General features: G+C 38.8%; 1 protein-coding gene across 2 annotated transcripts in view; it reads right to left on the minus strand.

Moving 5' to 3' along the window:
* Positions 1-201: 201 nt before the first annotated feature.
* Positions 202-17735, minus strand: part of rnls (renalase, FAD-dependent amine oxidase) — a 48411-nt gene continuing 30877 nt past the window's right edge. The window contains exons 5-7 of one of the 2 annotated variants that reach the window (XM_057358564.1): positions 12815-12988; positions 5466-5641; positions 202-1108 (exon numbers count right to left, since the gene is read on the minus strand). In XM_057358564.1, coding sequence (XP_057214547.1) covers positions 956-1108; positions 5466-5641; positions 12815-12988 — 503 coding nt within the window. In that variant the 3' untranslated portion in view covers positions 202-955. The remainder of the gene's footprint in view (positions 1109-5465; positions 5642-12814; positions 12989-17735) is intronic. The other variant, XM_057358563.1, reaches the window with a different exon arrangement.

Below are 17735 nucleotides of genomic sequence, written 5' to 3' on the forward strand. Positions count from 1 at the left end.
TTTAAAAACAATTTAAGGGCTATGATGACTGGTAATTCATATCTTTTAATCAACCTAAATAAAATAAAAATGCAAAATAAAATACCTTTAAAAACAATTTAAGTGCAATGACTGGTCATTCATAATTTTTAACCAACCTAAATAAAATAAAGTATATTTTAAAATAAATTATATTATGACTGGTCATTCATCTCTTTTAATAAACATGACTAAAAATACATTTAAAACAATTTAAGTGTTATGACTGGTCATTCATTTCTTTTAATCAACCTAAATGAAATAAAACATATTTCAAAAATAATTGAGATTGTATGACCGGTCATTCATCTCTTTTAATCAACTTAAATAAAATAAAATATATTTTAAAATAAATAAATAATTTAAGAGCTATGACTGGTCATTCATATCTTTTAATCAACCTAAATATAAAATTATAATTAAGATTCTATGACTGGTTTTTATCTATTTTTTAAATCCAATTTTGTATTCACAGCAACTTTTTAAACTAAATTAGTGAAAAAAGTTGAGAATGTATTTTCACTTAAAAACAAAACAAAAACTGAGATAGTAAATGATTTTGGTATTACCAAAGTTACACACATAACTTTTGAATAACAATTTAAATTGAGTGTACAGCAGGACATATCAGCTCCCCACACATTACATAATTACACAACAGATAATATTTGCTTGACTTTAGTAGACCGACTGCTGCATTGTGGTGCCGTCTGCAGGTTCAGTATGAGGCATCAGTCTGCGCTCTTCTCTTTGTCCTCCTCTAATCCTCAGCATCCGGCCCAGACGGTATAATTGGTTTTTGTAACAAGCGTGTCTGCAGATACAAGCGAGACAGTTCTCTTCGTGCTCTGTGCTATCCATCTTCCTGCCAGGAGGGGCTCAAATCTAAAATCAATGCTGGCATCCATAACGAAAACCCAAAATGTAGACTCTCTTTTCAAAGCGAAGACTTCAGAATCTCAAAGACCTTCAGGGCGGATTCGACGCAGCCGTCGAAATTGGAGTGTGTGAAGCCATCACCCCCACACACCAGCAAAGGTTGGGAGAGTAATGTCATTTGCCCTGGGCAATCCACCACTGATCTTGTCACCTAATTAGAGAACAACAAAATTGAGTGATTGAGCTTCCAATAGCTGATGCAACTTCATTCTTACACTGATAATAGTTAACAAGGGTCCAGTGTCCCAAATAGGGCTCATGGTAGCGTGCATGTAAATGTGATGTAAGTTTTTAGATGTTAAAATGCTGTTCATTTGTCAATTTCCCTGACTTAAAATTATACAGGGTGGGGTTAATAGTGTTGTTTCAAATTGCCTCAAAAGATCACAGATATCAATGGCTGGACTGAGAGCTGGAGATGACCTGAGTGCATTCATCAGCAGTACTACAATACAGAGCACTTCAGTTTTACAATTGAATGAAATTATTTTACTTATTTGTGGCCCTGTCTGTGAAATTCAGGCTAAAAGTTGGATAATGTAACGAGATTAAGACCATTCACGTTGATTTACTTAGTCAATATTAAATATATTAAGGTTACATTTTCATAGTTTACAGAATGATATTAACAGTGTAGTATGTAAAATGCGGCAAATCACAAAAAGGGTCACATTACAGAATGCTTTAATGGAAACATGTATTATGTTTATTGTTCTGGCTATATTTAAAGGGATAGTTTATCATTTACTTACCCCCAAGTTGTTTCAAACCTGTATAAATTACTTTGTTCTGCTGAATACAAGAAAGGTATTTAGAAGAATGTTGGCCATTTTCAGTTCTGGGACATTATTATAGTAGAAAAAAAGATAGTCAAAGGTGCCCCCAGAATAGTTTGCTTTCCTAAATTCTTCAAAATATCTCATTTTATGTTCAAAATAACTTTTTCTATATGGTTGTCAATGATGTCCCAGTACTGAAAATTGCTAACAGTCTTCCCAATATCTTTCTTTGTGTTCAACAGAACAAGGAAATCTACACAGATTTGGAACAACTTGAGGGTGAGTGAATGACGACAGATGATGACATTTTTGGATGAACTGTCTCTTTAAATGCGAGACTTCAAATTAAATTTTACTCACCAAACTTTAGTTTTAATAAAACGTACACAATTATGACTTGTCACACCAACCTCCTGTATATATCTATATTCCAAACTCAAATACAGTTAAAATACTTTATTTATACAAAATATAAGGTTCAATGTAGAGTTTTTACAATCTACATAGTTCTAGCTTCTTTTTCCTATAAGGGAAGTTCTCACAAGAGGTTTAGCTATTATTATATTTGGTTAAATGCAGAGCTTTTAATAGCGCTGGAGGCGCCTTCATTGGGTTAAGCCACAGCCAAGAATAGAGTAGATGGCAAAATGAGTAGAATTTAGATGACACTCGCAACTTCAGAAAAAAAGGTGACCAGTAAGTAAGGCTTATAAAACTCTTGAAATATGAACAAAAATCCAAACTCAAACAACTACAAATGCTCCTAATGTCAATCAGAAAAAAGAAAACCCTCGGCATGTTCTCTGGCTTCTCCACTGTATATGTCAGATGTGTCATAAGTATACATATGCAACTGTTACACAGGACAGACATGTTCCACTGCTAACCTCAAACAAAATATCTCTTCTACGTTTTCATAAACTACCTCTGCGCCTCATTAAAATGATGTATGTATTTTACAACGAACCGTAAATGATACAGGTCCTCACTGTAAATCCCTCCAGTAAAAATCAACGCCCGTAAGTAACTCCAAAAGAGCCACAGCTACAAGTCTCCGTACAATGTTTAAATGAGATATGCAGCACGTAAACACATTCAACGCATGGCCCATTACAAAGGCTTCAGCCGCCCCGACGCTCATCCAGATAAACATCGAGGTCCATCGTGCAAGAGACGAGGAAATAGTGTCCATTTCCTGAGGCTTATGCTAGTCATCTTCCAAACAGAGCACTATCGTCGTGCCACCCGAACCCTTCCCCTACCCTCATATCTTTAAAGGGTAATCTGTGTGTAAATCAATTGATAAACGTTAGGCCTTAAACGAGGCCAAGAACAAATTGTTTCGTTTATTCAAGAGGTAAGCTGATGCAAGCAGGGCTTGAGCTCCTTCGCCTCCCTAAATCTGCTTCACTCTGTGGTCTTCATTCAGATTCTTTCGTATTGAAACTCAAACCGCAGAGTCTGATTTTTTACACTTCTTCTGTAACTGCTGTCGTGACCCAAAAATAGGTCAATGAACAGAGAATTATTAGTATGCAATGCAGCGTCTACAGAACAAACCATCACTGAAAACAAGTCATTGAGAGTGACACTGAGAGTTACAGTATATTATTAAGCATGTGTGATAAAAGAGAAGTCAAATGTTTTGCAAACATCCAAAGTATTGCATGCTGAAAAAAATCAGTCTGCATTTACCAAGGATTAAAAGTCATGATTCATGAAGAGTCTTTCCAGCCATTAGAGTCGATGACTTTGACATGTGGTGTGTGTATGTGTGTGCGCTGCTGGTTTATGCTCAGCAAACTGTGATGTGTCTAACCGACTCGTGCTCCCTACCCTCTATGTGTTTGACCGGGATCTGGCACGTGCACAGGTGTGTGTGTGTGTGTGTGTGTGTATGACAGCAAGTGTTCTGTTCCCGTCTGTGCAGTCTAAACGGGCCTTGGCCCAGTCTCTGTTACTCAGCGCTCCCACACAGATGTTCTGTGTCCTTTGACCTCAAACTGGGTCCCAGCGCTGTGTGTCACAGGGGCCGACAGCGTGGGGGCCCAAAAACAGAACGTCTGTGTGTGCGTCCGTGTGCATGTATGAGAGAATGCAACTGTGCGAGAAAGGGCACTGTCCCACAGTGTGTGAATGCATAACGTACTACTGTAAGTGTGTGTGTGTGTGTGTGTGAGCCAAGCGAGTGGGGGGAGAGGACGGATTAGTATGTGTGCGTGTGAGACAGACCCAATCTACCAACCCTCTTCTGATAAAGTTAGACTAGCTTTTTTTCCACACTAGAACATTCTCTCTATTCACTGCTGCAGTCTGCAGAGCAGCTTTATTAAAAATGAATGCCTTTTGAGGTATAGCTTGGAGGCTTTTATTAGTTGCTGTGGCCTATATAAGCCAAGGCCTGAAAACTCATTCTTGCTATACACGATGACATCAACAAGGTGAGTGTTTTTGAATGTTTTTTTTTATTATAATAAATACATAAAAGAACCTCCAAGTGAAGAAAAAACTCCAAAAGTTCAAACAGAGATTACATCAAGAGTTGATGTGTTGGTAGACAGGAGAGAGCTGAATAATCCAACACAGACCAATTATTTCAGTTTAAAGTGTTATCATATTTATGGTATGTTCTGATGGATTATTTACAGAACATTTTGCTTTTGATGTTGATCTGACATCATTAAAGTCCCCGTGAACCGGAAGTTGCGATCGTTTTTATTTCCGTATTTTGACGCATTTCCGAGTGAAATGGAATTTCTAATGAGTAAAATAGTGGGCGAGGCTTTAGTCTTTCTCTGCGATTTGATGGGATGTATAAAACAGCCGTTGCATTTTGAAATGGAACTGGCAGCAGACTGACAGTTCTAACATGCGTCATTTAACATGGATAGTCATTACAGGAAGGAAGTACATTTTCAGATTTTAACTGAAGTTTATGAGGGTACGCGAATTTTAAACAGAGAATGACCCACATTGATAAATTATTTACAATAAACGCTGCAATATTTCATGAAAAAATAGGCATTGTAATTTTTTATTTCACTCGGACTTTAAACAGGCATAATTAGTACAGTGGCATAAAAGCAATCTGGTATAAGTTACTGAAGGGAACTGTTTTGGCTTTATTTCCTGCAACCTTTTTTGTTTTTCTATGTATGTTTATATATTCAAATAAAACCCATATTCCCCGATATTCTTCAAATAATTCAAAGTTTAGTCTTTTCTCCATTTTGTACCATGCACCTCATACTTTGCTTTTAATCGAACCTGAGTAAGCATTAAAAGCAAATGAAGAGTTCATTTGAAAAACAGATTACGCAGTTTAAAGTAAAAAAAACACTCATTTTTTATTAGTAGTATATTATTATTAGTTATTATTGCTTAATCAAAACAATCCAACTGCAGTTTGATTGTTATTACTTGGAATGCACAACAAAAAAAAAAACATGATTTTGGAAATAAAAAAAAACAAGTTATCTTTTTTGCAAATGAACTATTGAATGAACTAAAAATATTGTACAAATATATCCCTCCCAACATCATATAATAGGTCACAGTTTACTTTATTTTGCTATTATCACTTACCTAAGTGAACTACAGTGTCCTAGTGCACACACTAGTAAAAAAGATCAAAAATTACATCTGGTGTCTGAATAATTTTTGGTTTGATGACCCATTCTACAAATCTATTCCTAACATCATCTGAGCTTCTCCACCATGTCGTCTTACCTGGGAATATCTCCACTTCTGACACTTGATGCTGTCAGGTTGAGGAAGCCCTGGCATCACCTTCTCCAGCTCTTCAAGGATGATGTTCTGCACCGCATCTTTCTCCTTCTCCAGGTGCTGGATTCCAAAGGGAACACTGGTGTGGACCACCACAGAGGGCCCAAAGTCATTCGACGCTGTTGAGAGATATGAGGTCATACTCATGAACATGCACAGATCACAGGTTCCATGAGACATTTTACATGAAGAAAGAAATGAGGGTGACAGCAAAAGAACTGTGCAGATACAGAAAACGCCACAAATACTAAAGAAAAAAGAAACTTAATTTTTGACAGAGTATTAAGTATTAACACAATCTAACGTATTCAGTGTAAATTGTTAGTCGTAAGCCTATGGTGAGGGTTAGCGTGAGTGGAGTTTAGTATCTGTTCCAAACCCTGTCCAGCCTTCTCATCGCCAGACTGTGGTTTCTCGGTGATATCATCTATGGGCACACCAAACCAAATGATGTAATGCATTACGGGCCAAGCTCATCGGCAGAGCCACGACCCACGACTGAGCCCTGACATATCAGCCTTGCACACAGCATAGTCAACACTCTAATAACTCTGCTTTAAAACACATATTTAACATGACTGGAGGAAATAATCCTTTATTGGGTTCTATAAACATGGGCTGGGTTTGAACAGCTGGAGATGAAGTGACTCGGGCCGATTGGAAATGAAATGGAGATGAAACAAGGCATCGGCTGGTTCTGAATTAGACCAATGAGACCCGATTTGTAATGTGAAAGCCGCTGGCAGATTCACACGGTTAACACATGGACTTCATGGCCACCTGTGAGGAGGGGTTTTAATTCAGTTAAATCAATTGTGTTTAGAAAAGTTTTGTGGACCAAGAGGGAACAATGAGTCATTTAAATCGCGTCCATTGGCGTGAACGTGGTGTTTGAGGATGTACGATTCTAGGAAAAGGTATCAAATATTAGCCGCTGGCATGCTTCTAGCAATGGAAAGAGGAAGTCATTTTTTTCCAGATGTAGTCAGTTGCTTATATAAGAGTTTACCTTATAGAAACCTAGATGCGTCACTTTCAACTTTTCAGGAAAATGCATTGATGAAAGGATTCATTTCAATATGATGGACACAAGAAAACAGAGACAGTCTACCAAGTGATTATACTAAAATGATTGTCTTAACCGGTCAGTGTGACGTGGCCAACTCAATTCTTGTATAACTGGAAGTATTGGGTTAAAAACACAAGAGGCACAGTCATTTTCCATTTGCAGAACAGTCAAAGTATATACGTGTTTGGCACAGTGCCAAGCCAAGAGGAGAGGAAAAGGAGAAGCAGAGGGTGAGCGCGCGAGAGAGAGAGACCTTCCTTAAAAAGAGTTACAGTGTTTATGTGTACGTGTGCTTGTGCCAGAATGTGACTGAGCACCAGAGAGAGAGAGAGAGAGAGAGAGAGAGAGAGAGAGAGAGAGAGAGAGAGAGAGAGAGAGAGGTCATGTAGCGTGGGTAGAGGGCTGGCATCGTGCCCGCTGGTTGAGTCACTTATTTCTTGGTGGGGGCAGAGATGGTCGCAAAGTTCACAGGGTGAACAGGAAACTGCATGTAATGCCTGACAGAAAAAAATGTATATTCAAATTCAAGTTACATAATTTATTTAAAAAATGCTACTAGTACATACGAATTAAAAGGTGAATGTGTTTGATTTTTAAATAGTTTCTCCTATATCAGTTTAATATGCATAAACAACTATACAACTACAAGACATTGATCATTGTGTGGTTGAGCATCTCACAAAACAAATCAACCGTCAATTTCAGAGGTGTGAAGTACTTAAAGGTGCAGTGAACTGGCCGTTTTTATTGTTTTATACTAATGTCTGATGTCTACTTATGATGTTCGCGTGGTTTTTACATTCGAAAACATCAAAATCAATAAGTAATAGGCTATTCTCTACCCTGGTTTTGAGGCCGGCTGGAGAAACGCTTGGTTTTTAAGGGTGGGCCGCATAGAAGACTTGAAAGTAAACGCCCACTGCTATGATTGGATAGCAGCTTGCGTAGTTGACTTAGTTGGAGCCTTCTGTGAATTTGGTTAGACACGTAACGTTAGGTAACGTGATTTTACTCAAATTTACGGACTTATTTCCCGGATGTGATGGCAAGGCTTTGCGTATAGTTTGTATAGCCTATAGTTGTATGGTGTTTAGTGATATATGACCGTACATGTCAGTATTTAAGACCCGCGAACTGGACAGAAGATCACCACGATCGTGGGTCTCAAATGTTATAGTTTTCATGATAAATAAACAAACGGTAGACTCCCGGCCAAAATGACCCAGCACCAGAAATAATATCAAAACACTTCAAAACAGCCTCCATTATTCGCAAACGGTGGATAAAACCTTGAAAAATGATATATGAGCCCGCCAAATCACAGAGATGCTGATTACAATTATTACAAATGACTAGAGGTCCCCAGGTAATACTATCAGGGCATATCAAGCGATCTCTAACAAAGCAATAGTGACGCATAGTACAAATATGTTTTACTCACATAAGATTGCTGCACCATTCCTATCAGATCCAATATTGACGGCACAGCATTGCTTTTTCATTTTAGTCTCTCCGCAAAGACTTGTTCAAGGAATCCGCGTTGAAATGAAGCGAACAAACGCTCAATGTTTTCCCCACATGAACTGGAACGTCTTTAAAAATGAACTTCAACCACGCATTCCTACTGTCGGAATCCAAAGGAAGGTTATGCAGCGACTGTGTTCTTCCACAACCAGGCACTGCACAATATTTTGCGATCTTTAACGGCATGATGCTTACACTCGCTCTATCTGGTTCCGTGCAGCTTGTGTTCAGTACTGTCATGCGCGATCCAGTGGGCAGGGCTCGAGAAGTAGGAGTTGATATTCTTCTGTGGAGGCGGTGTTCGGTGCACTCCAGGACCTGCCTTTCGCTGAGCCTCGTGTCATTAACAGTTGTTATTTCAGTATCAAGGGCGTTTTCAGGTCTGACACTTACAGGATGTTCGCTTGACTACGATTCCCTCTTAGGCCGCTTTCATATCTAGTTCGATTGCCTGGACCGAACCCTAGTTCGATTTCTCCCCCCTCCTCTGCTGGTCTGTGTTCACATTGTAATTTTTGCATACGAACCGCGGTGCGCTTGCGTCATCAAGCGGCGGTCACGTACTCATGTTGCTGGGTTACCGCTATGAAGGCGACAAGGCACCAAAATGGACGTAGCTGCTCGCATCACTTATGTTGTTCTTTTTTTGAACCTTTGGTTTTGCTTGCAAAGAAAAGATACAGAAACACATTTGCATTTGTCTGCCACAAAAGTATTACGATTGTTCCGTAGAGAGCGGGCTTTCCGCCGGAGATTTTTTTTGGCGGAGGCAAGCAGAAATATTCGCTCTGCTTACAGTGCGTCAATCTCAACACAAGGTAAGTGAGCATATATATACACACACACACACACGCACACACACACGCGCACACACACGCGCGCACGCGCACACACACACACACACACACGCACAGACACACACACACAAACGCACACGCACACACACACACACACACACACACAAGCATACATGGCGCGTATGACTGACGACTGTCCTGTCGACTTCGTTTTACGTCATCAATAGCGGTTCACTTCCGCGATTTGGTACGATTGCGTTCATATCAGCAGCGAAATCGAACCCGGGTGTGCACCAAAAGTGCTAGTCTGAAACCGCCCTCATATAACAAAAGCTCAGGTTAAAATTGTGGTCCTAGTACACTGCACTTTTAAAGTATTTTTTACTCCCAACCAAGTACATTTTCAAACGTACGTACTTCATGTTTTTACTTTGGAAAAATCTTTATTCCTTTTACTAGATTATAAAACATATATCATACTTTTTACTCAACTAGATTTGATAAATGATTCTCACAAAATCTTGGTTTCGAGATGTCAAACATGATTGAACACTCAAACAAATGTATTTTTAACTCATTAAAGCTGAGGTAACACACGCAATAACTGCCAATCTCATATTAATCTTGAATGCCTATAGAGTAGTATTGCATACTTAGTATCTTCGAAGAGTCTTTAGTTTGATCACATTTATAAAAGACAGTCGAGCTCTTGAAGGCGTGCAGTGGGCGGAACTAAAGCATGAGCACACAATACATCGTTGCATTATTCTTGCATATCTGTTGATTCACTGTATGTTTGTGTTGTTAACTTATGTACGTACGCGCAGATTGCCAACAAAACACAGACATTTGACTCCAAACACAGCTGAACTTCCGTACAACGGACGAAGCACATTGATGGGCGTGCTCTTTCTCTCGCTGGTTGATGTGTGGGTGTGCTTTTCTGGGAAAACTGTCCAATAAGGGACTAAGAAAAGTTGTTAGGTAAGGGAATTTCATGCTCGGAAAAAACTTTCCGAAACCTATTCGAACCTTAAAGAAGTGTATCAAGCACAGAAATACTACAGCATCCATCCAACTCGTTTTTTTACAAGTTGACCATGTCAAGCATGAGAAGCCAGCATGTAGTCAGAATGCATGAAACAGTTTTGAACCCCCCCTTAATGTTTTTCAATACTACTATGTAAAATTAAGTAAAAATCCTTGAGTAAAAGTAATTAAGTACTAGATTTTGAACGTACTTCAGAGAAAAAATACTCAAACACTTCACAGCCCTGTTCAATTTGTTCAACCAATACGCTCAGGAAACTTGTGTACAAACTTCAGATCTCAGAGTTGTGCACTAATCTTCTGACTGTAGGTATTATGGGTTAAAATAGTGCCTTCTGGGATCCCATCTGACATCAAAAAACAATTGAAAGCCGGATCTTTGAAACTGCTCGGATAAGATTCTTAATTTATATAATTATAACCTTACACATCATTATGGGAAGGAATTAATTAATCACATCTAGAGCACTCCAGTCAGAAACCTAGTCCTACCCGAATGGTGCTTTTGATCAGAATTCACATTTCCTGGTCTTTTTAGACGGCATTACCCTTTTCTAATAAGTTTCAGATTTCTTATGTAATCAAACTCGCATCAATAATGAACCAGTTCTGATTTTTGGGAACCATAATATAGCCCTGATATAGCTCACTCCACATTAACCCAACTGCACAAATGTGCTTCGTGCCAGATGCTCAGGAACACAGTAATAGCTTATAATTAGCAGCCTGCCAAAAAGTTTTCAAAGAGAGCTCGGGGTGCTGTGCGAGATCAGACTCAGACCTACTTTACTGGAACTACAAGCAAAACACATTACAGAAATGAAAATGAAGATTAAAGCGTGGCCGCGTGAAGGCTGTGGAGGCTGGAAGGAGCGTTCGGCCTGAAAGAACAGCACAGCAGAATGCAAAATTTAACAGCTCTCCTAATTATGATGTTGCCCTGAGAAACACTGGAGTGGATGGAAGGTGACAGGTGCGCAGGCTGTTTTTAGGAACTAATTCTATTGGACTCCGGTAGATGTCCCATCGTGAACCGACACAACCTTTGTGATTGAAAATATGTATAAACCTTGAACACAAGACTTTTTTCAGTCAAAGATGCACAAAAATCTAACACGCATCAGACACAGAAACATAACTAGACTAGATGGCGTGAGCTCTCTTCCAAAACCAAGTGAGCCGCCTTGATGTCCACATCAACAGCTACCGACATTTATGCGTTTGCAGATGCCTATGCAGACAATCTGATCCAAAGCAACTTACAACGTTCTGTCATCTTGGATAAAAAAACACAAAGTGCACTGCAATGCATTCTGGGGTTGTATTTTGCTGTGAAAGTTAGGGCAGCAGGCCCGGTACTAGGCTGGTTCGACTAGGGGGGCAATCATATATTCTGGTTGGGCAGCAATATAAAATCCTTTGTCATTGCATGCATAATGTGTCAAATTTTCTGCGATTAAATGGACAGATCCTTATTTCATAGAGAATACAAATAAGAAGCGTTTAATATTTTTGATTGTCAGCTGCATATTTTTAAAGGGGCGCAAGGAAAGTCTGGGGGGAAATTCCCCCCTAGCTGCCCCTTGACCCGGCCCTGTAGGGCATCCTAATTTTGCTGCTTACTTGGTTTTGCTACAGATATTATGTATGGTAACGGTAAACTTCTGACGTAGAAACGTTTCATGCACTTCATGCGGAATCGTTGAATTCAATTCAAGACTATTGATTCATTATTGCACAACTAGCAGTTCAGTCAGTTCATTGTTGCATATTACTTACCTACGCTACTTAAACTTATATAACTGATGATTTAGACTTCTCAATGAGTAATGGTGGCTTGGGCTTCTGGGAAACATTCTACACAAACGAAGATCTAAAAATGGTCTTAACTCGCATGTGCATGCGATTTTCAATAACTGAGCAGTGTTAGTTCTTACAAAACATGCATGTCCACACACACCATCACAAACATATGTACACATGTAATCATGCAGACAGCTCTTCAGCATTCGTGTGAATAGACATTTGAGCATTCGGCATAATTTCGAGACGCAGCCCTTTGTGCTATGGATGACACACTTCAAGGCAGACAAACTCAATTGGACGGTGATGTTGCGTAATTTGAGAAGACAGGAAAGTGGGAGATAATAGACTGGCAAGGCGAACAGATGAACAGGGTGTGATGGCAGGGCAACGCAAAGGCAGCAAAAATACGTTTTTTTAATCAGTTCAGTCGTTTGTAATGTGAACAGCAAAAGCTACATGAAATACAATGTTTACAAACCCAACACAATGTGGTTTAAAATTTGTTTAAAATGGTTTAATCTGAATGGTCTAATTGGATTTCTTTTTTCACCATTTGGGAAATGACAAGCACACCCCTTTTTATACCTTTTCCTCTCCCTATGTGTATATTATGTTGTGAAGAGTGTAATTCTGAAAACAAAGTATGCAAATACAATGTATGAAAGCAAAAAATGATTTTTTTTTCTCTAATGCAAATTTGGTAAAATTGCAAGATTTCTTTATACAGTAGACATCAGCAGAAGCAAAATTTCTTCCCACACCGACAGCTAAAATCTCCTGACATCATGCTGATGCTTACATCATTACCATAGCAATTGATGTAGACACACAGGACATTGACAAATCTGTCCGAACAAACTGAATCCGATTTCATAACAGCAAAATGACAGTGAGAACAGTCCTTAAAATTAGATTTGAAAACCAAATCTGATTTGTGTGCAGTGTAAAGGCTCATGCTACACATTTAGAGAAAGACACATGAAAGCACAAACAGACAGCAAAACAGGAAGATGTAAATGAGAAGAAAAAAATGTGAAGGCACTGACCTAAATTACGCTTTTCATTGTCTATGGCGATGAAGCGAATGCAGGGATTATTGGAGAAGTACTTGGCCGCCCAGGGGACGTCGATCCGCACGCCGGCTTTGTTGAAGAGTCCAAGTGCGTAGCGGGAAGAGTAGCTGACAGCTCTTAGCGTCTTCAACTGGTTCTCCCCCATCACTGCATAGAAACACACAACAGCTGTGGATGAAGCACAGTTTAACATACATACGTATAACACAGTCAGAGCTTGAAATGGACAGTGAGTGGCACTTTAAAGAGAATGTTGTGGAAAGGCATGCTTGAGCTTATGGGCTTCTTTTGTGTCCTTGTTTCCTGACTTGAACATCTGTTATTTATTGGAAACAAGTAGTCACATTAAGGTCTGCTTTAGTTATTTAGGGCCCACAGGTACTCGGAGTAGTCAGGGTCAAGGGTCACGCCTGGGGAATCGAATGCATATTTCTGCTCAAAGACACTCCTGTTTCCAGTAAGGAAGAAAGGGTTTAAAAAAAAAAAGCAACCGAGAGGAGTAAGTAGGAACTAATTAACATTAGTGTCTAAGCAGAATCTTCCCCCTAGAGGAACAAACAGATGTTTGGTCAAAACCGATGAACAAAAACGCAAACTCATTGATTTTATTTCACACATGTGTGATCCATGTGCAGTGTCAGTGGGCTCGGTGTCCAGTGGCCACTTTAAATTTAAATACAGGGATAATATAATTATGTAAATAGGCAATTTCATGCTATTGTCAACCTTTAGGGCAGTGGTCACTAACCCTGTTCCTGGAGATCGACCGTCCTGCAGACTGCATCTCCAACCCTGCTTCAGCACACCTGTCTGTAATTATCAAGCAAACCTGAACACCTTGATTAGATAATTCAGGTGTGTTTGATTGGGGTTAGAGCTGAAATCTTCAGGACGGTCCATCTCCAGGAGCAGGGTTGGTGACCACTGCTTTAGGGTGATAAAATCAAGTTTTTAGGTTTTCACCGTACTGATATGTCAGATGTCAATATTTGGTGCTTTAAATACCCATGTGACGTCTCTCCTAAAGTTTTTAAAGCACTTTAAAAAAAGCACTTTTACTTTTTTTAAAGCACTTTTTTCCATAGTCTGGTAAGTGAAATCCATTACGGTCCATATACAACAACTAAAATACAGCAACTATTTAATGTTCCAAAAAGAACCATCCCTTTGCCATTTGTTGGGTATTATTGCTTCTGGAGTGTTGATTTTATTTCACAGAAATCCTACAAAGCATGTTGTCTCTCAAAAACGTGTCCTTTTTGTCACATCCATAACACATGCATTTTCTCTCTTTTAAATGAGAAATCTTGTGTATAGACTGATATTTTTCTGTTGTCTGGACGCCCTCATCAGGGGTTAAGTAAAATATAAACAGTTGAATATAATAAATACATTCTCTATAAATTAATATTTTAAACTTTAACTGAAAAGGTCACATCCATAACACTAGAATTGCTCAAATTATTTTTTGACAAGGTTGTTTCAATGATCAAGGCATTTATTTTGGGTGCACCATAAATTATTCTAAGTATTTGATATTAGGAATAACATTTCTGTTCTTTTCAAACATTACATTTTCATTTGTTTGTATACGTGTATCAAATGTAGAGTATATACGTAAAATAATGTGGGTTTGGGTGAGAGATTTGGATGAGAAAAGTTAACCCCTAGTTAACTTCCGGTTTCTGTTTGGCTATTGTCTAAGAATATTACTATTTTTATTTAATTTATATGATTATTTTACTGTATAATAATTGTATGAAATGAATGATTTGTTGAATTTTGTTGCATGTTTATTTTATTAAATAAACAATTTGTTGAATGGGTCCTGTAGTTTGGTCGCATTTAAACAAACCGTATGGTACATTGATATCTAGTGGTTGAGCTTGGTATCAGAGTCTAAATTCAAAATATTGGAGAGACAAGTTTAGCCAAGTAACAGCTCTTCTGGTTTCTTTTGATTGTTATCAGAAATAATCTACAGGCACTCTGTTGTTTGTGAATGTGTACCGGAAGTTAACTGCAGCCCACGAACGCGTGCATGCGCATTAACGTTTGTTTATGTTGTCACTTTGAAACGGTCTATTAATATTTTCAATAACATTGACTTTTGATTGCAGACTTGACTAATCTGAGCTCAGTTTGTGACATTGTTGAGATCTCTTCTAAATCTCTAATGGAGACTTCTGAATCTTTGTCCCAGGAAAAACACATGAGACACAAAAGACTTCCAAATGTTTCCATCTGCTCTCCTTTTAATCTCATTGATGTCTATTAGAAAAAGAGTGAAACATTAAAGAGATCGCACCAGTTATATTCTCTTTTATGGGTAAGTGCTTTGCACGACACAACTTTTTATGTATAGAAAGAAATTCACACAACACACAAGCTAAATAGCAACTAAAAATCCAGTTAAAATGTTCTTAAACTACTAAAAACTGCCTGTTCTTGAAAGGATCACCGATCATATTAAACAATGCTTTTTGCTCATGCGGTTCACCGAATGACAGCGATGCCTAGCAGACAACCAACACCCCCCCCCCCCACACACACACACACATCCTCAACCACTGCTGTAATTTTGATGTCACTGCGGACACTTCACCAACTGTTAGTTCAATTAAGAAGCAACCACCTGACGATGATGGAATACGACAACAGAAGTGAAGCGGTCACATGACCATCCCCGGACACGTCCCTTTTATCACCTCCTGTGTCATCTGCGAACATCTGGAGGAGATTAGGAGCATGTATGTGCCTCTTGGTGCAGAGACAATCTGGTGAAGCATCGGAGCGTGGAAAGCCCAGGGATAATGCAAACCCTGTCAGATGAATCTAGAAAAAGACTCGCTTTTTTCATGGTAATGGAATCTGGTTACAGAACACGCCATTGTTATCGGCATAAAATATCCTGACATAGGAAGGGTTATCTAATGAAAAAGATATGAGAACGTTTTTGCCACAATAACCCGTTTGAGTTGTCAAAAATCACTTTCACTAGCTGGACAATGACTTTGGATCCACATTAATGAATAAAGCCTTTTCAAAAGGCCATCATTTTCTTTTCGAGTAACTTCAACTGAGCCACATGTATTGAGAGGTGTTTGAAGCTATTCTTTTCTATCTGTTTCTTTCACACATAGAACAGTCAAAGTTAAAGTGATAGTTCAACCAAAAATGTAAGTTCTGTCATCTTTTACACACCCTTGGTCAATTCAAATCTGTATGACTTTCTTTCTTCTAGAGAACACGAAAGAAGATATTTTGAAGAACACTTGCAACCAAAAAACACTGTCCCCCACTGACTTCCATACTATGGACACAACACCACTGAGACATTTTATAAAATACCAACAACATGAGGGTAAAATAAATTATTTTTGTGTAACCTATTTCTCAAAATGTCCCATGTGTAATTATTTGGATCTACTGACATAAATGCAATAAAATATAGATAACTGTCATTAAAGAGCAGAGGTTGCGTTAAATGAAAATTCTCCTTCATTAACAGATTTTTTTTTACCAGTGACAGAAAAAACCGAAGGCCGGATTACAATAAGGTCAATTTATAATGCCCCGTTCTATTATTTCCTTTCATCAGAACGTGATCGTGAATTGACTAAACGTGACTGTGAGCGGCAGGAGGTAGGCTTCATCCCTGCCATGAACGCGATCGCAAATGGAGGTGTGTTTCCCATTCATTAGCTTACTTACGTCTGTTTTGGAAAACGCGCACACGGTCAGCGGAGACTTGCCGTGCAGATGCATCTGTCACTCAGCCCCAGCGTCGCGTGCCCGCATACACACACAGGCAGCAGTGATGTGGACAGACCTTTACAGAGTTTTTACCTCAGAAAAGCGACTAGCGTCTTTTTGGATAAACATTAGCTTTCAATGAGTGGAACAATGTCTCTCTCCGTGTCTTCTCTGTTCAGTGAGCGGCAGAAGCAGCACATTCATAACCAAACTGCAGCTTGTAAGTGAGTAAGTATAAAACACCTTTTACAGGCACCTGTCATTGACTGGACATATGAACATAAAGACACGCGTCTGTAATTATAATTTTATGTCCGACAACAAAAAACATTAAATATATAAATGAATATAAACAACGACTTTTTTGGGCATTCAGTTGTTTTAAAATATAGTAAGTTCATAGAGTAACCGAAAGTTCGGCGTGATGACGTCACGAACATGCTAATTAGCACGTAACACCACCTTGCACCATAGTGACGGGTAATAATAGATTATGACGGATTTTTAAGAGCATAAGAGAGAATAAAAAAGTCTAGCACAACCTCTGCTTCAGAGGTGTATCAAGAGTTTACATAATGAAGCATTATGTTTTTATTTACTTCAGAATGAGCTATTTCTACATATATCTACATACACCAGCGAAGGTGCTAGGATAAGTACTTGAATACGTGTTCTGTCAGTTTTTTTTCTCACTGTTGTTAAATTCCAGCGCGACGGCAAAACGGAAGTTCTTCTTCTTCTTCTTCTACTTCTTCTTCTTCTTGTTTGTTGCAAGACGGATGTTATGATACACTGCTTTGCAAAAAGGCGGAAGTTAAGTGACGTCATTGTGAAAAGGGCGTATCACTCTCTCTTGAACTGTGTGAACCTTCTTTTCTCACAGCAACATACACTGAATCTGTCTATGACTCGCGCTACAGAAAGAGAACAGAAAAATGCGGATAAAAGAAATCTAATTAAATAATCCATTTTTTTATACGCTCATAAACGTATTTAAAATAACGTAATACAAACTCGCATTTGTACTGTATGTGAACAGGCAGCAGTGCTGTGCGCGCTGTGTCGCTATGAAAGCACATGTGCGTGCGAGCTACGCATGGGACGCTCCGTTCATCCTGTATATAACAGGCAAGAAATC

Source organism: Triplophysa rosa, linkage group LG18 (assembly GCF_024868665.1).
Source record: "Triplophysa rosa linkage group LG18, Trosa_1v2, whole genome shotgun sequence".
Classification (NCBI taxonomy): Eukaryota; Metazoa; Chordata; class Actinopteri; order Cypriniformes; family Nemacheilidae; genus Triplophysa; species Triplophysa rosa.